This window comes from Schistocerca cancellata, chromosome 2 (assembly GCF_023864275.1).
Source record: "Schistocerca cancellata isolate TAMUIC-IGC-003103 chromosome 2, iqSchCanc2.1, whole genome shotgun sequence".
Lineage (NCBI taxonomy): Eukaryota > Metazoa > Arthropoda > Insecta > Orthoptera > Acrididae > Schistocerca > Schistocerca cancellata.
The window spans coordinates 460,862,022-460,886,763 of NC_064627.1; the positions used below are offsets into that span (position 1 = coordinate 460,862,022).

The 24,742-nt window shown below is 37.6% G+C and overlaps 1 protein-coding gene across 1 annotated transcript in view; it reads left to right on the plus strand.

Annotated features, from left to right (window-relative positions):
* LOC126161965 (CTP synthase) overlaps positions 1-24,523 on the plus strand; it is an 83,165-nt gene extending 58,642 nt beyond the window's left edge. The window contains exons 10-13 of the mRNA XM_049918149.1: positions 6,244-6,404; positions 10,230-10,337; positions 18,244-18,453; positions 21,038-24,523. Of these exons, the coding sequence (XP_049774106.1) occupies positions 6,244-6,404; positions 10,230-10,337; positions 18,244-18,453; positions 21,038-21,117 (559 nt within the window). The 3' untranslated portion in view covers positions 21,118-24,523. The remainder of the gene's footprint in view (positions 1-6,243; positions 6,405-10,229; positions 10,338-18,243; positions 18,454-21,037) is intronic.
* Positions 24,524-24,742: the final 219 nt, after the last annotated feature.

Sequence of the window (24,742 nt, forward strand, 5' to 3'; positions counted from 1 at the left end):
ATTCTGGCTTTATCGCTGTTGCACATGATCGCAAATGAGTGTGCTACATAAGACCAATTTTCTCAAGATTTGGGATAGAGACCTCCACCTAAATCTAAAGAAAAATTCAGTATCTTAGCTAAATTTCATACACAGCAACATATTTTGTAATATGCACCAAATGCAAAATCATAATGACTATGACCAAAGTGGTGGACACGTCATTAAGAAGCGGACATATAAAGGTGCAAGTAATGCATATAGTTTCTGCTAAATCTTTTGAGAAATATTACAGCGCGAGCACCTCGATTCTGTTGTCTCCGACTGGCCAAAAGTCTGCAAACTATATCAGCCTCCCCTTCTGAGCAAAAGAATTAACTCTCGAAGTGCTTTGGATGAAAATTGTTCAGAGTGCATCGGCCACTGTATCCTGCACGGATTCTACCAACTTCATATGATCCTTCATGGAGACAGTCACATTGGGCACCTCGGATGCTAACTGAGGAACACTCATGCACTGGACATCTGTTGGTGTGCATATTCTGAGGCATCTGTTGGTCAAATTTTCATTAAATTTGTTTTGTTACATGACATTTCCCCCTCTGTCAATTATATGATGATCATATTTGATGTCGTTCTGAGCTGTGGTTCTCTTTCTACAGTGTTTTGAAACTGGAACTCTAATTATGGACACCCTGTACCTTTTGGGTATGAGCAGTGGTAAAGTTACTTTTTAGAGTATTGATGAAATCACCATTTTCGTTTTAGAAAATGTAATGGAAAGATAAATTGGTGTATAGCTCATATAACTAAAATTAATTTCTCCACTGAGATCACTGTTTGAATTGCAAATATTTCTTTAGAATCAGAGGTACAGACTGTTGGATTGTTTTATGCATTTGATATGCTGTGTTTAGTTCAGCAAAACCAATAATACAAATTTATTTTTGATGTTATAGATATGTTTGCTTCATGAACATTCCTTTACCCAGCAGCAAACTCAAACAATGAAATCCAGTAGAAGAGGCACAATGTAGATGTGCTGCTAAGGACTGTATGTAAATCCCTTCATGGAAAGATAAATGTGTTGCTTAATTTTCATGATTCGCAGAATAGAAATAAAGAATTTGATGGTGGGTAACTTTATGTAAGAGTAACAAATTTGAGATAGTTTAAACATATTTGCACCTATGAATTCATAGAAAAGTATGGAAGAAACTTGACAAACAGGCTCCATCACTCTAGACTCTTGTACACCATTTCATTGGCTCATGCCATTGCCAGGCTACAAATCCAAAGCTCATATGTTCAATACTCAGTCATTCCTTGAATTTTAATCTGTCATTGATCACTTCATTCTCTTCTGACGATGTTCGTCAAAGTGAATAATATCGAGAATCATCATCGGCGTTCACATTAAACTGTAGCTCGCCATGTGACTGACTGGATAAGCAAGATGAAACGTCAAGAGTAAGGCAGTGGTGTACCACCTCCGAGAGGACCTTGCCCATTAAAGCACTGTAGTGTTCAAACCAATCTTCAATTTGACGACAGCTTTACCTTTTTTTACAGCTCTGGAATGTTGTGGAATGGAGGTTTGTACTCTTGGATTGTCATCAGAGGAGTCTTTTTACAGTTTCTAAAGCAGTGCTTCATTCAGTTCCAACCAGAATGAGGAGAATCTGTACTGGATAATATGCTTTCATTTATTTATTTTAGTGGAAGGTTTCATTCATTTCTCCTTCAGAAGAGCTGCTACAAAAAATGTGTAGTATTTTTTCTTTTTTTTATGATGATGAGTTCTCTGAAATTTTCAAGAAATAGTACAGGAGGATGATTTAAGAACAATACAGAAAGCATAGCATCCTACTCACCTTGTAGAGAAGATGTTGAGTCAGTGACAGGCACAATGGAAAAGAATGCTAATTTGTATAAGCTTTCGGACAAAATAGGAAAACAAACACGCACACGCACACAATTCAAATACACAAGGTCAGTGTCTTGGGCACTGTGGGTCGTCTGCGACTGACATGAACAGCAAGGATACAATACGGCTCGCTGTAGTGTTTCATGATACTTCTAATTTCTGCACAGGTGTAAAAATCCATATCAAGTCTGTCCGTATTACACTTGCCACTCGGCATTATAGCACTCTGTTTTTCTCCTGGGCATCCAGGGACTGTGTGAGAGTCCATTCAGATGTGGGTGGTAAGTAGTTAACGTCCTGCGAGATGTCACAAAGATTACTGCTGATGCTAGTGTCAACTGGAAAACTTTTTTACAATTACATCATCACACAAGGTGTTCCTTGCTTCGAAATGACAATGAAACCTTGCAATTTCCATAGCTTAAGCAGTTTACACAGATTTGGTGACAGTGTAGCAGGAGTAGCCAGCACAGATTACTGTCCTAGATTCTGATTTGCCAATTTTGGAAACTTTTCCAAGCAGTCAGTTCCAGTCTGCTGGAATGGCATTGCTTCAGGTAAAATTGGTATCAAATGTACTGGAGGCAATCGTGGCACTTCTGTCACTGGCATTCCTTACAGTGGGTCATGTGGCCAGTGATACTTGCTTCTGATTCTTTGTAGAGCCTTCACCAATCCCAAGTGATCAGATGTGGGAGCACCATGGAAATATTGCAGGATAACTGGCCATAGATGAGCTAGGATGGTGAGCAACCATTTCTGCCCCTCTGGATCATAATTTCTCGTATGCTATGTTCTGTTTCTCCTTTGCTTCTTTCTTCCTCCCTTCTTCAAGGCTTGTATGGTTCTGCAGCAGTGCTCTATCTTCCCTCTGTTAAGCAGCAGTGTCATTAAATGCAGCGATGAGATTTCATCCGTGCTGCTGTGTTCCAACAAAGCATTCCTCGAAAGGCAGTTGGCTTCTTGCAGTGACATGCGCTTTTGTATACTATCGCGATTTTGTATTCCTTAAGTCTCAGTGTCCTTCTTGTAAGTTGATCTGACCGATCCTTGATGCTAGAGAGCTAGCCTAGAGAATGGTAATCCATCATAATGGTGAACTGTATGCCAAATGAATACAGCCAAGACTTGTTGATGGCCTTGGACAACTGCGAGGCACTCTTTCTGGATTGTAGAACAGTTCATCTTGGCGTTGGAGAGTACTCTGTAAGCAGAAGCTGTCACCTTTCCGGGACCTTCCTGAATCTGCACAACTACTGTGCATATCCCATAACTGCTAGCATTCATATGAAGTTCTTTCTCATCATTCTTCTCATACAGTGTGACTGAAGATGATGATACACCTCTTTAAGGGCAAGGAAAGATCTTCCTCGAATGAATCCCTGCAGTAGTTATTGGAAGGGACATGTCGTGATATAGAAGTCCTTTATGAACAGCCAGTGGTACAAGTACACTCTGAGAAGACTTCTCATATCACAGATATGCTGAGGAGTCAGTGTATGTGTGATGCCCTTATTTTCTTTTTATCAGGGTGTATTCCATCACCATTAACTAGATGCCCAAAGGTTTTATTTCTTGGTTGACAAGAGGCATTTTTTGGATTGAGGCAGAAGCCTGCACTTTGACCACACTTAAACATGGTTGTCAGGCAATTTAAATGTTCTTCAAATGTCTGCAAAGACACTTCTATCATTTAAGGTGTTGAATCAGTGTCACATCCCAGCTCAGATTCTATCACAAGCTTTGGGTGAAGGTGTGGCCTGCGTGGCACAATCAGAACATTGGCAACAATGCAGGCTGAAGTCTTAGCAACGGTGATTTAGGAACAGAGAAGAGAAACTGTTGGCTTTGTCGGAAGTGAATAAAGGTATAAACAGTTGAAAAATTCAGCGTAACAACAGTCTGTTTTCCAATTTTGAGGTGTGTCGTACAGTGGATGTGAATTTTTCCGCATCAACAATTACACTGTAACACTCTATATGTTAGTTCTTTCCAGCAACTGCCGATTCCTGAATTCTACGTTTTGCTATCGTAGATAAGTGCTCTGCTTGCAACTTTTTCTGACAATACACTATCAGATACTGTAACTACAGTAGGAGGCAAGTGTGAGATAGTGCTTGTTTCTGTCTTTATTCTGATACACAGAAAAGAATAATAATCTGTTGTTCGACTCACGCAGTTAGATTTACTATTTACACTAGGAGATAAGTGCAGGCACTTGTTCCTCTGTATGTTCTGAAATACAGAAAATGCTATTAGTTGTTGCGACACACACAATTGTTCACGATAAGTGACAAGTGTGAGTCAGTCTTTGTACCTTCCAATATTTTGACACACAAAAATATCAACTATTACTCATTGCTGCTACTAGACGCACACTGTGGAGCTTGTTCTTTAACAGGCAGAAAACTCGAGATAACTCGCTAGGTGCTTATCGGAAAAAATTGTCCTCCCTCAGCTATGTACAGAGTTCTCATAGTTCTTACTGCATCAGCATTGAAATGTCACTCTATAGTAATTACTTGCAAAGACTTACATTTTGTATTAGTTGCTTCCTAGGAATCATTGCTTCATGGTACGGACTCAGTGTGAGTAACTTGGTCCATTGCACTAATTGCCTATACACTGATTTTTCAGAGGCTTCTGAATGAGTTTCTCTAGCAGTGTTGGTTTCTCTTAATGCTACCAAAGGTCTTCGTAATTTCTGGAAATGTCCACTGAAAATGATTCACAAACATGGCAGCCTTGCAACCTTTTCCACCATGTGGCTGCATTTACTGGAATTGCATACAGATATGTTATCAGCCTGGCTGTGACCATGGCTAAGATGCACCAGTTTCATCTCTGTGTTGACAGTTTCGTTTGCTCTACTTTCCACCAGTTGTATGCCACACATGTTGTGCATCTCCTTACATTAGAATTTGACAATCAAGATAGTTCTTACATTAATAAATTTTGACAGCCCTGACAGCAGGTCGTTCTTCATACAATTGAACGTGATTGGGAGATTTAATAGTCCAAATGACTTGACTTTGAACTTTTAATAGGCCATCAGGTGCTACAAAGGCAGTCTTTTCCACCGTTAGTCTTGTCACCCTTGATTTGCTAGCTTGTCTGCATTTCCATAGCAGAGAAATATCTTGCACCTTTCAAGCAGTCAAGGATGTCACCAATGTGTGGCAAAGGATAAGCATCTTTTTTATCCATCAGATAATAAAGAATGTCTATGGGGCAGCTTGTTTTTCGAAAACCATCATTGTGGAATGGTGTGACAAGGGGTGCTGCTGCTTTGTGATAGAGATGTTCCCATGCTGCAAATGTCATAATGCAGAAGTTACACCAAATCGAGTTGGAAACATTTGAACCCCAGCCCTACGTAGTTATTGTACCTTCGGTTTATTAAAAAAGGCCTGAAGTGTCGTCAGTTCCTGTTGGATGAAGATATGCAACAGGCAGTTTTGGATTTCTTCATGCAGCAGGACACAATTGTTTTACCACATGTTATCTTCAACCTGGTACGTCGGTGGGTTGATTGCATCAATGCTTATGGCAATTTTGCCTGATTGGCATACTGATTCTAGACTGTTTGGTCTTCAGACGGAACCTTTTTGATCATCCTTATACAAACAAAACATTCAAGAATATGCAATCGTTACAAAAATAAGAAGTTTCAAGAACCTTCTACAAATGATAAATATTAAACGATAAATGTATTTGGTTATTGGGTTTTAAATGGTGACTGGCAGCTTGCCAGCCAGCTGGCCAGCCACTCTAAATGCTACTCCACATTGCATGTAGAACAGCTCATGTCGAAATTTTTAAGTGGTTACGTGATTATTATTATTATTATTATTATTATTATTATTATTATTATTATTATTATTATTTCGTCATCATCATTATTAATTGCTTTATAAATTTTAAGTTAAACAGAGCAAAAATGAAATTGAGAAAATAGTGTGTGCAAATTGTTAGATTCTGCTACCTTTATACATATTCTTTATTAAAATGTATTTTAAATTGGCCAGTTGTTGTTCCATAATATTCAAATTGCAGCTTCACTTACATATTACTATTATCTTCCTAAGTTTAGATTTAGCAAAATTGCAGTGATTATTTTAGAATCATAACCAGCCTATTCTTGTCAAGTATTAAATGAATCATTTGTAAAATTGTATTTTTCTTCTTTATACCTAAATGGTTATCAGAATACAGTTCTTGTCACTGACAAATAATTCGTCTGTGCTGGATGTCCTGATTAATTCATGTAACTGCAGATTCATGTCTCATATGGTTATAATACTAAAAGATATGTACATTTGTTCACCATCTCTTAGGCACAATCTCCAACTTCAGGAAGCTAATTCCACTGAAATCGATCCAGAGACTCCACATCCTGTTGTGATTGATATGCCAGAACACAATACTGGACAAATGGGAGGAACAATGAGGCTTGGGAAACGTATTACTGTCCTTGCACAAACCAATTCAGTTATCAGTGAGTATAAGATTTTCACAGCTATTTTCCCTGGCTTAATGCAAGGCAAACTACTTTCCAGTTCCTGAGGTTTCATTACTGTTCTTACTTTTTCTCTGCTCGATGAAAATTTTTGGAAAAAACATGTGCATTTTCTTAATTTAAGTGACAGGAACTTCTACAGAGTTATCGTTTCCAAATTTTACTCTGAACATTATTATTTTATGTTGAGTTCTGCATACAAATATCGTAGTTACATCTTCAAATTATTAGTTATATGTATCGAAGAATCTACACATCTTAATTAAATGTCATACGCCCAGACTTTAATAATATTAAAAAGTTTATGGAAAAAAGAAAAGGTCAGGAATACATATGATGCATCATATGTTACGTTGTATTCCATTGCTTGCAAATGCGCGAAGGAAGGTGAAAAAGCAACAACGTATTTGGCGTGCCCCATTTTGTAGCCAAAAAATTCGCAAATTTTAAGAAAGTTAATAAATCTGTATGAAAGGTCAATAGAGAAAAGTTGGGTCAAAAGTCACCAAGTGCATTCAAAAGGAAAAGGAGGGGAGAAAGTAATTTTAACATAGAATGAGGACTTGCAAGGGACAATTTTCATAATGAATAGGATTATTACATAAAAAAAATTTGTAAAAATTTAAAAATCTTAGATCATGTCTGAAAAGTCACTCGGACTATGAAGTCAGACACTAAAATGTAGACTTTCACGGCCGGAAATATCATGTCCATTATAATTATCCGGGCTGTTATGCCGTGGTCGGTTGATGAATTCTGTGTCGACACAGAATTCATCAACCGACCACGGCATAACAGCCTGGATAATAATAATGGACACTATGAAGTCTGTAATGAGATATTGTTAAGAGGTGGAAAGAATAATAGATGGGCAACCTCTGGGACATACACCTCACCCCAGTTGCACAAAGATTCCTCAGAGAAGCGTGGGTCTGACTTGAGTTGAATGTTTTTCTGCATTGTTTTGGGAATGTTTTGAGTTCATCTAATTTGTGCTGAAGCCTTTAAGTAGTTCTAAAGTTCGCCAAAGAAGATAAGGTCTATTACTACTGAACACTCACTTGCTCAAATAAGACAAGTAACGACAGAGCATGGATCACTCACACGAAAGTCGCTCTTCTTGTAAAGAGAGATGATGATGCTGTGCAAAAGACTTGATCTTTGTTCCTCCAAAACGTGTAGTATGGAATTGAAGAAACTATTGAGTGGGTGAGATGTCTCAGCAGTTGGACAGTGCTAGTTTAGACTGTTTCGTCACACTACCCTGATTCAGAATGCCAAGCTCCTGGATGAGTTACCAAATGTGACAGAGCTACACAAAAGTGCATGAGACATGAAAATAAGTAGTGAATATAGACACTACCATGTGAAAGGAGAATGGGGTGGCTGATGGTGTGCTCGTTAAATGAGTCATCAGAGGGAAAATGTTAATGGTAAATTACAACAGATGGCAGCATTGTTTGTTTTCAGTGTATTATCACTTCCTGAATGTATAAGTTTAGACAGTATCTGCTCTAAAAGTACAGTCCTGTGTTCCTAGTCCTTAAAGAGTTTGAAGTCAGAATTTCAAACACATTAAGCCGGTATGTAAAAACAAAGCTCTATGTGTGAATATTGTATCAAAGTTTAGCTGGATGTCATTTGATTATTTGCATTGTAAGCAATTGAACATTTATTTTTAAGATAGTTGATAACAGTGATAACTTTTTTGGAATGGTTTTCTTAGAAACTGTCCGTTATGGCAATGTTAAAAAAAATGAAGTCCTTATGACAGAAGAAAGTAGTTAAGAGTTTAAAGTTTTGGTATTTTGTCAGTTCATTATGTACGTACTAAGAAATATCCCATTCCCCTGTCTCATGTTTTTCAGCGTCCCATATACGTCTTATCTTGTTCCTAGAGGAAATTGTGTATATCATATGTACACCTTAATACTAAACAAAGTCCACTATTGGTTTTGCTGCACTGTAATCAAAATATATTCCAATATATTTTAATGAAGGTAGACGCATAAGCAGCAATGACCACTGTTTAATCATTTGTCGTGGCTGTGGACTTGTGGTCCAGGGAAAAACAGAAGGAAAAGGTTAGTTAATTGGCTTTTTGCTTTCTTGTTGACTGCAAGTCTGTTCAGGATGCTCATTGAGGAACATCAGGCACCTTTGTCTGTTTTACAAGAAGCAAAATTTATACTCTGGTGATTGTATGCTAATCTTCATAAATAGGAATATAGCAGACAAAGAAACCTCCAAGGAACACAGCTTGATACAATGCCATTTGAGAGCAGGTTGTCTTTTTTACTTTCTTAAGTAGTATCTGTACTTCATTGGGGGGAGGAGTAGTGGTTGGAAGTGCTGGAAATAAGATCTAGTTGATTACACAAACTGCCACTGGCTTACCTCCTCCTGCCCATGTAACAGGATAGTGTCATCCTGACCCATTTACACACAGGTCATTTACTTGTGGTTTGTTGCTCTCGCAACACAACTCCCACATTTGTAGTGGGACCGTATTTTTAACACAGTGTTTTTTGTATTCTAGTCATGAAGATAACTATTATTTTAAATTTTGCCTGCCCCTTTATTTTGTCTTACAATGAGACAGCTGTACTAAACGTTGAAAAATTTCACATTTTGTATTGCTTCCAATCACCATGTGATTACTTTACGAATGAGCTACTATGTTAAATATTTGGCATTAAGCATGTGAGTGCGAGAAAGTATAAAAAGGTTTGAAATCGTATTCAAAGTTTGTTTGGAGTCTCCGAGTGCTGTCATTCTCAAATACTGGCTGAATAAAGTCAGGGTATTTATGTACACTCACATATATTGTCTCAAGGTACACACAATTTCTAATTGTAATACTCTTCACTAGTAGATTATGACAGCATTATATTTTTTTTAAATTTGAGCAGTACTTATGTGAAATGTTGAGAACCAAATTTTTGTAGCTCACAGAAGCTGTTAGACAGGCACCTTGCAACCTGTTCTGGGATAGCTGCGTAGTAATACAGATAACTGAGATATGTAAATATTGGTACTTGTAAATGTTTATTTTTAGAATAGATCTATGTAATGCATTTGCATAAAAGTCATTGAAACGTAATAATGCAAACTTTGTTTGCTGTTTAACTGTTCCTTTTTTGTGTGTAGTAGCTTTATTGAGAACTTAGCAAAATTAGTGTTATGAAGTTATGGGGTGTGTTTATTAGCAAATCATATTAAAGTGGTATTTGAAAAACAAATTGATTGAAATAAACAGCAAAGAGAGAGGGAGAGGGAGAGGGGGGAAGGGGGGGGGGGAGGGAGGGAGAGAGAGAGAGAGAGAGAGAGAGAGAGAGAACATATATATGTGGTCTCATCAAGAACAATTGTGTAAAGAAAGGAGTAAGTAGGTTTTTTAGTGAAGTTCTGCAGTAACCCATTTTGTCTCACACATTTTAAGCAGGAAACAAGGGTATGGGTCTACAAATGAACAGTGAACTACTACTTATTGTTTCTCAAAGTGATTCATTTCTTTAGATTCCAGAGTTTGATGTATGCTGCATGGTAGTTGAATGTGACATTTCAATATGTGAAAGGAATTGTGATTACATGTACATGACAACTGTCTAGCACGTTCAGAGGTGTTGATGAGCATTCGTGATGTTTGACTTAATTCCTTATGTACTTTACCTTTTTCCTTAAACTCATTCTTTTTGTGACAGTTTCAGTATTCATTAGGTAGTAGTTGCAAGATGGAATTAATTGACTTTGTGCATTTCAAAGAAATGAGGCTTTTACTTTTTACTTTAAATGTTATTGCAGGGCAACTGTATGGCAAGAAAGATCACATTCAAGAAAGGCACAGGCATCGATATGAAGTAAACCCTAAGTATGTTGCTGACTTAGAGTCTGCTGGAATGAAGTTTGTGGGTGAGTCAGTAAAATATTTCACGTTGTTTTTGATGATTCTCAGATACTCTCATATTGTGAAACAATAACAGATTAAAGTTCTTCTTAGGGACATATCAAGTGAATCTCAGGTTGTCAGTCTGATACTGTCATTATTTTACCGAGTGAAAGTAGTATTAAGCAATTTGTTGTTTAAAAATGATCAGATAGGAAGATGACACGTGTGTGCAGCACTAATAATTTACCAAGTGTCAGGTGCTCAGTGCAGCTCAAGAGCACCATTGAGAGAGCACTTGCATTACATGTTGCTGTTTGCAGTCTTGGCATTACTGCAGTAGGATAACTTCACTGTGATGATAGAAACATTGTTGATTTCATTTTCCAGTGCTTGTGTGCTCTGCACTTAGGTTTGGGCTTTGGGGTTGCATGCTTTGGACTGTGTGGCTTTTGCTGCTAGTTTGTATCATTGAAATGAAGTGATTCTTGTTGCATTATGAATATGCAAAAGAGGAAGTTATGGAGCTGGAAATGTATCACAGAGAAAACCTAACATCGACAGTCCCCACTACATCTGTATCTGTACCCCACAGGCAATCTGATGGTGTGGGGCAAAGGACACTTGTGGTACTAACATATAGTGTCTCTCTACCCTGTTCCAATCACAGATAGTACATGAAAAGAATGACTGTTAGTAATCCTCTGTGTGACATCAAATTTATCTGATTTCTCATCGTGGTCATTTAACAGTGAGTTTGTGTGAGGGTTGCCCATTGGAATATGCTGTCTCAGAATTTTAACTGTAAACATCTCCATGATGCAGAAACCCCTCTTGTAGCATCTGCCACCAGAATTTGTTAAAGATTTCGGTAAAGCAGTCAATGTTACTAGGTGAACAGGTGAATAAATGAAACATGTTCTTTGTCATATCTTCTCTCCCTTGTATTAATCGAATGTGATGAGTCCCAGACTGATGAGACTACTCAGAAATCAGTTGAACAAGTGGTTTATAAGCAGTGTCTTGCAAGAATGAATTATGTTATTCAAGGATTCTTCCAATGAATCAGGCTGTTGTCACTTTTATCAAAAACTAAATTTATACAGGGTGCTCCATTGATAGTGACTGGACCAAATATCTCATGAAATAAGCATCAAACGAAAAAACTACGAAGAACGAAACTTGTCTAGTTTGAAGGGGGAATCAGATGGCGCTATGGTTGGCCTGCTAGATGGCGCTGCCATAGGTCAAACGGACATCTGTGTGTGTGTGTGTGTGTGTGTGTGGGGGGGGGGGGGGGGGTTTAGTAACCCCCATTTTTTATTACATATTCGTGTAGTACGTGAAGAAATAAGAATGTTGGACCACTTTTTTTGCTTTGTGATAGATAGTGCTGTAATAGTTTATCTCATGGATGAACAGAGCATGTGTAGATTCTCGAAATTTCTGTTTGCAGAATAAAAGTTTTTTTTTTTTTAAATAGTGAATTACCTTCTCCAAAAAGGTTGTAATGTGTGAGACTAAAGTGTGTCCTACAACTTTGCAACAGAGTGACATCAGCAATATAATCCTGCAATTATGTGCGTCTGTCTGACAACATTTTCTGAAAATAGGTATGACTTGCACTTTTTCTCTCCAATCACTTAATACCCGATGTTGTTCCAGCAGCCTATGATGAACTGCTACTAGATGAGGAGCAAGTTTTTTATATATTGTGTAGAATGTCACAGGAATTTCATGAGGTCCAAAGCCTTTCCACCATTAAGTGGTTTTAGTTGATTTTTTGTTCTGAAATCACATTTCACAGTACCTACAATTTCCGCATTCATACGATGATTGAAAGGAACAATTTTATTATCGTCTTCTACAGTGAAGCAATTTTGATAGGTCAAATTTAGTATTTTGACCTTTTATTTGTCTCCCATTTTGTTGCTGATACGATCACTTGGGTGACGGAATAGATTGATTTTATATAAGGCAGAAACTTCTTAAGAGTTATTTTCAAATTGATTGGCAACAGTTTTGCTTTTAAATTCATTTCGTGCTACGTGCAACACTGTAATTATAATAATTTTGGTTACGTTCTGAAGTATTCATATTGGCATATCCTGTGCTTGTGAAGACACATGCTTCAAAATTCACATGCAATTAACAGGTGCTCTTTAGTCAGGGTGTATTTGCCCCGGGACAACTGGGAGATCCGGGAAAAACCTTCGAACTTTTTAGAATTCCGGGAATTTTTCATTGTTTTAGTTTTCAGTTAAAATTTTGTAATTTTTACTGCTAAGAAAACAAAGGATATTACTGTATCCCGCTGCTGCAGAATAATACTTCAACAACAAAACATAAACAAGAGAAAAAAACGAAAATAGCTTAAATTGGGAAGGAAATGTGTCATATACAACAAAGACACACAGTGCTCATGCAAGCGTCTGCCAACAGCAAAATGTGTCAAAGGCTTTAGGAAGACTATGCAATGGTTCATAACAACAGATTGCCTCCGATGAGCGTGAAGTCCTAAATGTTTACATTAGATTCATTTTAGAGTTAAGAGTGGGCTCGTGCGCATGCGCAGTCGAGTCGAGTTTGAGTTGTAGATTTTCCCGCTTCTGGCTACAGGAATGTGGCTGTTGGCTGTGCAAGCAGTCGCAGCAAGCAGCTAGATGCTACCAGGGAAAGGGGGTGCCAAATTCATATTCTTCAGGTAAAGAACTTGTTTCACAGAGCGCCTAGCATCCAGCGCACGTTTGTCTATCGATTATTCATATGATTTTGAAACGCTTCCCAGTTGGTTTTTGAACATTTTTGAACACATTTTAAGTTGATTTCTGAATGAGTCATAAGTTGATTTTTGAATGCGTGATGTCTGTCAGGAGAATCCTCGTCACATCTAGAAATACACTTTCCGCAGACAAAAGGGGATGGGGCTATACGAGCTGAGCGGAGTAAAGCCAAATAGATGAATGCCAATCACTATCTGATTATGTGGTTGATTGGGTTTGCGAATGATGAGCTTTGTTATAATTACTAGCGAAATCTATAGATTCGGACTACCAGAATGGAAATAAACCACTGACAGGAGTAACAGGTGAGAAAAATTACGTATTATCTTCTTGGTGTACCCAAGAAAATGAAATTTTGACAGAAAATTTATGGCCAGATCACTATACTAGTAAGCCGCTTAAGTTCTATTTTGGAAGTAATGCAGAAAACGTGTTGTATGAACATGTAATAGCGCCTAACAGGATAACTAAACAGGTGATTCTGGCAGGGTCAGTGAAGTTGATTGGCGAACAATTTTTGACAATGGCAGGAATAGCTACAGAATTGTTGATGACAAGATTGTTGGTTAGAATGAAGAAGGAGAAGAAAAGGGGCATCACACAACTTGTGGAAGAATAAGACAATTCCAAATTTATGTAAAAATTTCGTAATACTTCTTTTCAATCTCATGCTTGAGAAACTGATGTGTATGAATGAAATGTGAAACTATTTCCCAACGTAAAGCTTTTTGCTTGTTGTAGGCCTAATAGGCATTTGATATTGGTACTTCATGAATTATATTCTGTCTTTTTATAAAAGTGGCCATTTGTCCCAAAACAGTCTCGTTTATTTGGTGTGTGTTACAAAATTACTGCAATATTAGAAAGTCCTATTTTGTTTTATCTAGCAGACAATGACAAAATAGATGTAATCAGATCGAGAAACCACACCAGTCTTGGGTATTATTTGTGTTAACAGCTTTTTCAGTATTAGATAATGACATTTCGATTTTTCATGTAGCAAAACGTTTGACAAACTTTGATGAGGTAATAGATTCTTTCGCAGAAAGGAAAGCAATCCATGTAAAGCTGAGCAAGATTAGAGAGAGAGAGAGAGAGAGAGAGAGAGAGAGAGATAATGCTAGGGACTAAGGATTGAAGAAATATGTAATTTCTTGCTTATCTCTTGTCTTTATTGGTTTTATGTATCCTATATTTAATTTTATATCACACAAAACAGCAAGTTATTAGCTAATAGGCAATAAAGAGTGCAAATTTTCTGAAGAGTTCTTGTTCTCCTGGTTACAAATACTCCCGTCCGCTATTATTTGCGAGATTAAAGAGGGGCAAGCTGTCAAACCGGCCGACTGGGAGCAGGAGAGGCATCACAGGACATTTCAATTTCCACTGTCCTGAATATAGTTTGATGGCATCCATTACAAAATATACACGTTTCAATTCCACAGAGCGAAATACAGTGACGTGCGATAGAACAACACTTTATGAAGAGGTGTGGCACTGCACTTTGGCACACTTCAGACCAAATAATAAGTCTTAACATTTCCTCGAACACTTGTTTTATGTTTCAGACTTTTCAGGAAGATATGTGCTACAAGATGAACATATTTTTGAAAATTCGATTTTGTTTTAGTATTGACTGCGTTCGCAAATATTGTAGATTTGGGGCTGATGTGCAGAGCAGTCTGAGTTATAGTGGGTAGTCTCCACATGACCCGAGTTTACATTTAGTGATTTTGCTGTTTCACCCTCGTTTACTCTCACGTCAAATGAAAACAATGAGTATCTGTGGCCGGGAGCTATCAAGTGAATTAAAATGCATTCACATAATTATGCAAGGCTAAAATTTGTCATTAGTTTCAGATTTTATTTTATTTCCACGTTTCTGACAGTCAAGCATTAATCGCCTTGCAGAACAATGAAGTTATTTTTGGCTGTTTGCTAAAGAAATGTAACTTTTATAAACTTTTCCGCAGAGGCAGTCAGTGTATTTGAAACGAAATGTTTAATTCCACAGTACTGGCTAGTTTCAACTGTTCACTGCATTTCAAGTGCATGTTTTCATCTTCTAGCACATATGGTATTTTGCCATAATAAAAAACCAAACTTGATATAATACAGTACTGGTGCTCCAAGAAAATTTACATCCCGAAAAACGCACTGAAAAGCTTAATATCAGGTCATGGTCTACTTCATTGGGAATCTGGACATACAAATGTGCACTTTAAGTACGCACATTTTAGTATGCTTCACGAAGTTCCAATGCTCTTGGAGTATCCTCTAATGTCTTGTTTCTTTTATGACATAATGTATGATCTTTTACTATTTCGCATGTACGTACACATGGGCTTCCTACATCATGATAGTGCGGTGTCACCTGTTATCTGCACACACTGACAAGTGCTGAAACGAACCTATTTCTAACAGGTTGTGGGAAAATATTGCAAATGGTAGTTTGAAAAGCGTTACTTTCAAAGTAAATATCCTTTTACGTAAGTTGAACTATTTGCATGAATGTACTGTGAATTTATTAAATCACAGAGCATTTGACTCTCATTTAAAAATCAAATTTTTGATGACGAGCCATTTAGAAGAATTTTGAACCCTGAAGATCAGACATTTATGTCATTATTAAAAATTTTACTGGCACATTTGTGTGATATATCTTAAGTGTAACACGCGCAAAAAAGATGAAAATTATATGCGAAAGCTCAGCTTCTCTTGCAGCTTATTAACTTTGGAGACCAATATTATATGTGAAAGCTTTGTTTTTATTGTAGCAACACTGTGTATATTAATTTAAACTATTAACTTTCCCTGTTTGTGTGTTCATGCTACTTACCAGTGATGTTGCTGTTGGCTGACTACATCACGTGTCCTAGGCTCTGAATATCCGCTGCCATTGGCTGGTGAGATCACGTGACATGAGCTACGACTGGCTTACAATCGCATATCGCAATCTCGATTTCAATGATTCGGAAAGTAACATGCGGTTTTCGGTGGAATTCCAATGTATACTTTCGTAATACGAAAATACGCAGTGTACATGTTGCTGCACATCAAAGATATTTCCAAAACATGTCTTTTTCCCTGTGTTTCATTTTCCAAAGTGCCGGGAAATTCTATGCCTGTGTATAAAACCATAACCATTCAAAGGATTGATAAGGGAAAATATACTGTCACTTAACACGGAAAACACACGTTGTCACCCGGGAGAAAGTGTATTTTTAACCGGGAAATCCTGGAATTTATTTTTCCTTGTCCGCGTATAAACCCTGTTAGTGTCCACACATTGTGTTCTTATAAACAAGCGTCACTGTCAGATTTGGTATTCTGCTTGAAAAACTAATTATGCATATATCTAGGGCAGTAATGTTACATGTGATACAATTTCTATAGATAGTATAATGCTTTGTACATGGAAACTGACGATTCATGTCCACCTTGGAGCTCTTATTTTCTTGTCTGAAAATAAAATACTTGTGTAATTGCTCCCGAAAGTACAGGATACTTGAAGGAGGTTAACTTGTTCTAGTACATTCCTTCTGTAATGACTCGTTTCAAAATAGTATTTTCAGATACAAAGATATAATTGAATAACCTCACTTATTAGCTTATATGGTATTTGGACTTGTTCTCAAGTTTTTAAAACCCTGACATTTTGAACACACAAAAGAATAAAAAAAGAAAGTGTCGCCACTGTCACGTATTTTACGTCCATGATATTTAAGTGCGTGTACGCACGAGGGTGTGCATGCGCATGAAGACCAGTGATCCCTTTAATGCAGATGCCCTTCGGGCTCATACTCTTACGGGAATGGGCGAAATGCTGTGAGTAGTGAGGATAACGGGCAAGGGGCATTATGTTAGTAGTGTGTGGATAAGTTGGATATTTGGGTCTGATGAGAGGCGTGCTAGGGTAGTCCGTGCAGTTGCAATGACCACTGTGTCCGGATGGCTTAGTGGTCAAACATCTGTTCCTAATAAGTAGGAGACCCTAATTTGGCACAAATTTTCAACTTTCCTCATTGATTTCAGTCTATACCCACTTGCAGCATTTTCTGTAATTTCTGTTTTTCTTAAATTAAATGTCAGTCTGCATGAGATTTTCAGTTAATTACATTTAAAATTTATTATTTTGTGGGCTGTTAAATCATTTTACCTCATATTTTTATTAAGGCAATCCTACGAACTGGACTCTTGCGAGTCTAGTGTGCTTTTTTGTCAATAGTTATCTTGGTCAGAAACATTAAACAAAATAATACTAAATACAGATGCAGTTTGTAAACAAACTCTCTTCTTGACCGTTGTTCAAGGCACTGGGACAGATGACATCTCATCAAATCAGAAACATTCTCATCTGCTCTGAGTTGCTGTGTACCCTACAAGCATTATAGTAAGCAAAGAAAGTGATACAATACAGGACAAAGTGTCCCTTCTTCAAAACCAAGGAAGCATGTATGATTCTTCTGGGTATTAGGGCATGTAGCAGTTTGGGGAAATGAGCAAGAAAGACAAAACAGCTGTGGAGGCCTGCAGGGAACACAGTGACAGTATGCTATTTGCCTTCAGGCTGTCATAGAGTCTGAGAACCATGCAGCTATGGGAGGAAGGGCAGCTGTCAGTGAGAGACAATAAGCTGCAGTTAATGAAGCCAACAATCCAGCTGTGTACTTACATACACTCTCTTCAAGCTTTCCAACCTCCCAGTACGTCAACAGTCCAGTGGTTCATGGCTTCATGTTCCAGTGAGGTACTCCCAGTCTCGGGATGTCTGTGACTTACAAATCACCAGGCACTATATTTTAAATGAGGGCATTTCATACTTTGGTGAAAGGATAGAACCAGATGTAAGCTGGGACCAATCCTCAGTTTTAACTAATGTCACGATGAAAGTACTACTAAAATTTAATGTTCTTGCAAAAGGCTTTACAGGTACAATATAGTTAGTGAGTTAAATTATTGATATGTGTCTGTCTACTACAGTTCAGTGCAGTGTTTAACCATGCATATGTTCTATAATGATGAACTGATGCTTTACAGATGTTTGTGATGATTTTTGTCACCTCACAACTGATAATTATCTTTTTTGTTAATTATGCTTAACCAGGTGCATACATCAGATTAGCAATTTTTATTTGTTTGTGGACAGGTCACGATGAGGAGAAAGTTCGAATGGAAGTGTTGGAGTTGGAAGGGCACCCATATTACGTTGCAACACAATATCACCCTGAATATATCTCCCGGCCACTTACACCTTCACCACCATTCCTTGGTCTTATATTAGCATCCGTCAGCCGCCTCCAAGCTTACTTAGCTCGTGGGTGTCGCCTCTCTCCGCAGCAGCTATCTGATGAATCAGGTAATTTGTGGCAGGCTATTTGCTTTATCTACACTTTTTCCTGAAACCTTATCTTAGATGTTTAGACATGTATAATATCATAAAACATAAATTAAACTCTGCAGGAAAAGAAGTAGAATCAGTGAAGTAGCAGTATCAGTAAAAATATTAAATTTAGAATAGACACTGTTTTCCAGAGTTTTTTGTGAAGTATTCATGTTATTGGACATACGTGGAGAAATATGTACCTAGCCAACTTTCCCAGTTCAGTGTCCTGATATATTCAGCATTTTACAGTAGAGGCAACTGTTGGACAGTTTTGTTTAAAAGTTATACAGGGTGTTACAAAAAGGTACGGCCAAACTTTAAGGAAACATTCCTCGCACACAATGAAAGAAAATGTGTTATTTGGACATGTGTCTGGAAACGCTTACTTTCCATGTTAGAGCTCATTTTATTACTTCTCTTCAAATCACATTAATCATGGAATGGAAACACACAGCAACAGAACGTACCAGTGTGACTTCAAACACTTTGTTACAGGAAATGTTCAAAATGTCCTCCGTTAGCGAGGATACATGCTTCCACCCTCCGTCGCATGGACTCCCTGATGCGCTGATGCAGCCCTGGAGAATGGCGTATTGTATCACAGCTGTCCACAATACGAGCACGAGGAGTCTCTACATTTGGTACCGGGGTTGCGTAGACAAGAGATTTCAAATGCCCCCATAAATGAAAGTCAAGAGGGTTGAGGTCAGGAGAGCGTGGAGGCCATGGAATTGGTCCGCCTCTACCAATCCATCGGTCACCGAATCTGTTGTTGAGAAGCGTACGAACACTTCGACTGAAATGTGCAGGAGCTCCATCGTGCATGAACCGCATATTGTGTCGTACTTGTAAAGGCACATGTTCTAGCAGCACAGGTAGAGTATCCCGTATGAAATCATGATAACGTACTCCATTGAGCATAGGTGGAAGAACATGGGGCCCAATCAAGACATCACCAACAATGCCTGCCAAAACGTTCACAGAAAATCTGTGTTGATGACGTGATAGCACAATTGCTTGCGGATTCTCGTCAGCCCACACATGTTGATTGTGAAAATTTACAATTTGATCACGTTGGAATGAAGCCTCATCCGTAAAGAGAACATTTGCACTGAAATGAGGATTGACACATTGTTGGATGAACCATTCGCAGAAGTGTACCCGTGGTGGCCAATCAGCTGCTGATAGTGCCTGGACACACTGTACATGGTACAGAAACAACTGGTTCTTCTGTAGCACTCTCCATACAGTGACGTAGTCAATGTTACCTTGTACAGCAGAAACTTCTCTGACGCTGACATTAGGGTTATCATCAACTGCACGAAGAATTGCCTCGTCCATTGCAGGTGTCCTCATCGTTCTAGGTCTTCCCCAGTCGCGAGTCATAGGCTAGAATGTTCCGTGCTCCCTAAGACGCCGATCAATTGCTTCGAACGTCTTCCCGTCGGGACACCTTTGTTCTGGAAATTTGTCTCGATACAAACGTACCGTGCCACGCCTATTGCCCAGTGCTAATCCATACATCAAATGGGCATCTGCGAACTCTGTATTTGTAAACATTGCACTGACTGCAAAACCACGTTCGTGATGAACACTAACCTGTTGATGCTACGTACTGATGTGCCTGATGCTAGTACTGTAGAGCAACGAGTCGCATGTCAACACAAGCACCGAAGTCAACATTACCTTCCTTCAATTGGGCCAACTGGTGGTGAATCGAGGAAGTACAGTACATACTGACGAAACTAAAATGAGCTCTAACATGGAAATTAAGCGTTTTGGGTCACATGTCCACATAGCATCTTTTCTTTATTTGTGTGTGAGGAATCTTTCCTGAAAGTAACACCCTGTATATTTGGTTCAAATTATTCTTACTTGAAGACATTAAAACCACACTCACTCACATATTTCTGTAATAATAAAGAAATATTGTCCACATAAATGCACAATGTGAGACCTCTCTCAGAAGGTGTGATTTGTAAATTGAAAAGTGAAGAGTCTGAAGATGGAGAATAAGAAAGGTAATGGAGGAAGAATTTATGGATCTCAAAAAAAAAGAAATGGTTTCTCAAATAGTTAGAATTAATTCTGATTTCATAAGTTTAGTACACGCGCGCGCGCGCGCGCGTGTGTGTGTGTGTGTGCGTGCGTGCGTGCGTGCGTGCGTGTGCGTGTGCGTGTAGGGGGGGGGATGACTTTAGATTTGTTCGTGAGATATCTAGTTGAGATCTAGTGAGAAACTGTATAATATCAGCTAAAGAAAACTGCACTGATGCTTTGAATTTCAGAATGTTTGACAAATATTGGCTGTGTGTTTAAAGATTGAATGGCTGCCAGTATGTAAAACTGCCTTTTTTGTCTTATTCAATAATTTTTCATGATCTTTGCCTCCCCCCCCCCCTCTACCTCTACTACAAATTCTTGTAGTGTAGGGTGTGTGTGTGTGTGTGTGTGTGTGTGTGTGTGTGTGTGTGACTTATCTTTATGGCCACTCTTCCCAAATTTAAAATGCATATGCTGTTTCATCTTATGTTGTTCTCTTTTTCTTTTATTTCAGACGAGGAAACTGAAATATTATTAGAAGAAAGCCTTGTCCTTAATGGCCCAGTGGAAAACAATGTACCACCAAGTAGTTAGTGAAATTAATTGGTTTTTTATATTTTATTTGTCTAGAAATGTACTGTCTAAGACGAAGGAAATATTTCCTTGAAGATCTGTAATTTCAACATAGAGCAGTATTATTTTTCGTATTTCATATTTTGAAATATTTTTCAGATAAAGGTAATATTGAAAGTGAAGGTACTTAGGACAAGGAAACTGAAAAAAAATTGTAAGCAGTAAGGAATTTGTAAAAATTCTGTTCTCATCAGTAACTGTATCAGTTAGTGAATTGAAGGAATTCTTTGTATTTCTTGCATTCTCAGGAGCAAAGTTCTCTTCTGAATGTAGCTGAGGGAGGGTGGTGACAGTGAGAATGTTAATTGAAGGTCAGTGGTTAGAGTTCTTACCAACATTATTTATCAATCATTCATAATAATTTTTATGACGTCACTGTGATATAATTGCAGTATAGTTTTCCCAAATATTAAATCATTCTCCTACTGACCCTCCCCAACATACGCACTCCCTTTTCTGTGCTTCTTATTGTTCCAGCTTTTTATGGAACAACATTTTCTCACTTTTTATGGTAAGTGATACTCTTCAGTGGGAGTTGTGCTTATTGAAAGTCTTAGTGACATTATTGTACTTTTGCATTGATGCATACATAGGTTTATTATAAAATGAAATATTTAATTGAAAATATAGTTCTTGGTGCGGTAGTGGAACATTAATTCTGAAATATATCTCATTTTACTAGCAAAATCAAACAATGGGAACTCCAGGGTGAAATATCAACAATATTAGAAAAATGATTGACTGCTACTCATTGTAAAAAAGACACATTGAGTTGCAGACATGCAAAATGAAAATACTGTAACAGATTTAACTTTTGGCCAACACCTTCTTCAGAAATGAAAACTTGCACACATTCACACAAGCAACACACATCACACACACAACTGCTATCTCCAGCAGCTTCGGAATGTCTGTCTGCAACTCAACATGTCATCTTTACGATGATTAGCAATCTATCCTTTTCCTACTAGTGTTGTCCACAGATCGTGGTCTAGTGGCTAGCATTGTCGCCTCTGGATCACGGGCTCTTGGGTTCGATTCCCAGCTGGGTTGAGGATTTTCTCCACCCGGGCACTTGGTGTTTGTGTTGTCATCATCATTTCATCATCATCATTTGTGTCAGTAGCTTGATTGGATTGTGTAAAAAAAGTGGACTGTGTAAAAATTGGGACTTCATACTGGCGCTGATAACCGCGCAGTTTATGGGACTTCGTACGGGCGCTGATGACCGCGCAGTTTAAAGGTCCCCCCAACCCATCATCATCATCATCATCATCATCGTTGTACTAGTGTTTATTTTGTTATTGCTTTGTCAAGATTTAGTGCCACTTGTCAGAGGTAATATTCTACTAGCTGGGCAGTGGTTTGAAGTACCATACACATTATCTTATGAAATATGTGTAAGAAGGCTGCATAGGTACACAAAACATAGGACCAGGTGGGAGTGATATCATATGCAAGTGTAGCACAAACTGGGAATTTGCTTGAACTTCTTGTTAGGAAACAGAACTAATACCCAAAATTTTTTGTTTTTTGCCTGCATTATTTGGTTTTCATCTCTTTGTAATAATTGTTCTTGCCCACTTGGAAAGTTCATGTATACCTTTATCTGTTTTGACTATGTGCCATTTATGTTATTTTAAATAAATGATAATGAAATATTTGTTAGAAATTATAACTTAGTTGGAGTAGAAGGGAAGCGATGTGGTAAATGTATATTTTCTGGTGTGAAACAAGTTGTTGTGTGTGTTAATGTGAATGTAAAATTATGTGGTCTGTGTAAAGTAACAAAAATGCACAAAAGTTCATACTGAAATCCTCCTTTTAGTGATCTTATTTTGTACAATGCCTGTATTTACTTTATAATAATAATTAGAAATGACAGTTGCTTGTGAGAGTCAAGTTGTGTGTCACATGAGCTGTAGAAAGAGAAAAATAATGGCCAGCTGATAATACAGATGATGAAAGTTATGTGGCAGAAGACATGGATAAGTATGCAGTTACTCATTGCTCTCAATTTTAAGCAAGTACTTGGGTTGGAGCTGTGCACTGTGTTGCTAAAAATTCTTCGACGACTGGAATTCCACGTTATCTGTGTCTAGATATGTATTGTATAGTCTTCTAGAATTTCATTTGTCTGAACTTTGTATATTTGTTTGCCATAATTTTCATAACTTTTTATGGTTGTTTTGAGACAGTACAGTGTTTGTGAATACAAATTTTAGCATGAAAGATGGTATGTAGATATCATGGATCATTGTTACAAATACAACATAAAATTATTCTTTTGTATACCAATTAGGATTGAAGTATAGAATGAGTCATGGTCTTCAGTGAGAGCCCAAATTGCTGCAAATTTATTTTGATGGAATTTTTCCTCATGTGCACTATGCATTATTATACCACTTGGTGTTACTGGTGTTAATGTAGATTTGCCATCAATGAAGACCCTCAGTTTTCTTCTTTCATCACACTCCATTTGTAATTTCTTGCAGTCACCACTTTTTCTTTTTTTCCCTCAGATGCACAACCACACTGCACCCCTTTGCTGCAAATTTGGTTTGATACATTCATTACACATGGTCAGTTTTTTTCTGTTAGGTTTCTTTTGAATAAGGTCACAATTTTTCTCCTAAATATCTAAGAAGACATTCTTCAGAAGACATTCTCATTGTGGTCGAAATAGACCTTACGTAATTTTCAGCAGTTTGCTTTTACTCATTGTCTTTGTACCACACTGTGTAAGTTGTGTGTATGGTACCTACTTATTTGTGCAATTAATAGTAAAAATTTGGATTATATTTAACCCATAAAGCAAGATTTTCTGTTTTTTTAAACAAATTATAAGACAAATCCATGTCAGAAAGTAAAGTTCTGCATCTTTTGGTTTGCAGATACTGTTCCTGAAAGTGAATTATGTAGTAAAACATACACATTGTGAATTCTGGCATTACAATAATCCACTCCTTTAATCATATGGATGTACCTCAGCACAAAATATTTTGCTGTGCATAAAACAGCAAAAGAGAGAGTGTGAAATTAAATTCCGATAAAATAATTAATCTGTGACAAAATGTGTACATGTTCCAGTGCACAAACTTCGATGCATTACCAAAGGATTTAGCCAGATCCTTGTATGTCCACAATGTGTCTGTTTTAGTGTGAGTGATTATTAAACAAAGGACTGTATTGAATAAATTATATTTATTGAATAAAATATACTTCCTACATTTAAGATGTCTGAACTATTGTGTTAAAATATGAAATAGCCATTTGTGCATGAAATGTTACTACTTTTCCATTTGTGGGTCAATTCTTTCCATTCCATGTACAGAACCAACTTGAAATAAAACAGTTTTATTATAAATCTTATTGGGTATATGTCAGTCTCATAAACTGAATTATTTTTTCCTCTTGTCCAGTTGTGAAAGAGCCTTGCTCCTGTTGCCACTGTTTTTGTAACATGCTGTTCAGAAGGAAGGTGTTGCTGATAAAACATTCCTGATGTAAGGTGAAATTGAAGTCAATTCTGGCAGAATTTGCACCGTATATTTGCTCTGAATCTGTATGCGCGTGATACTGTGTG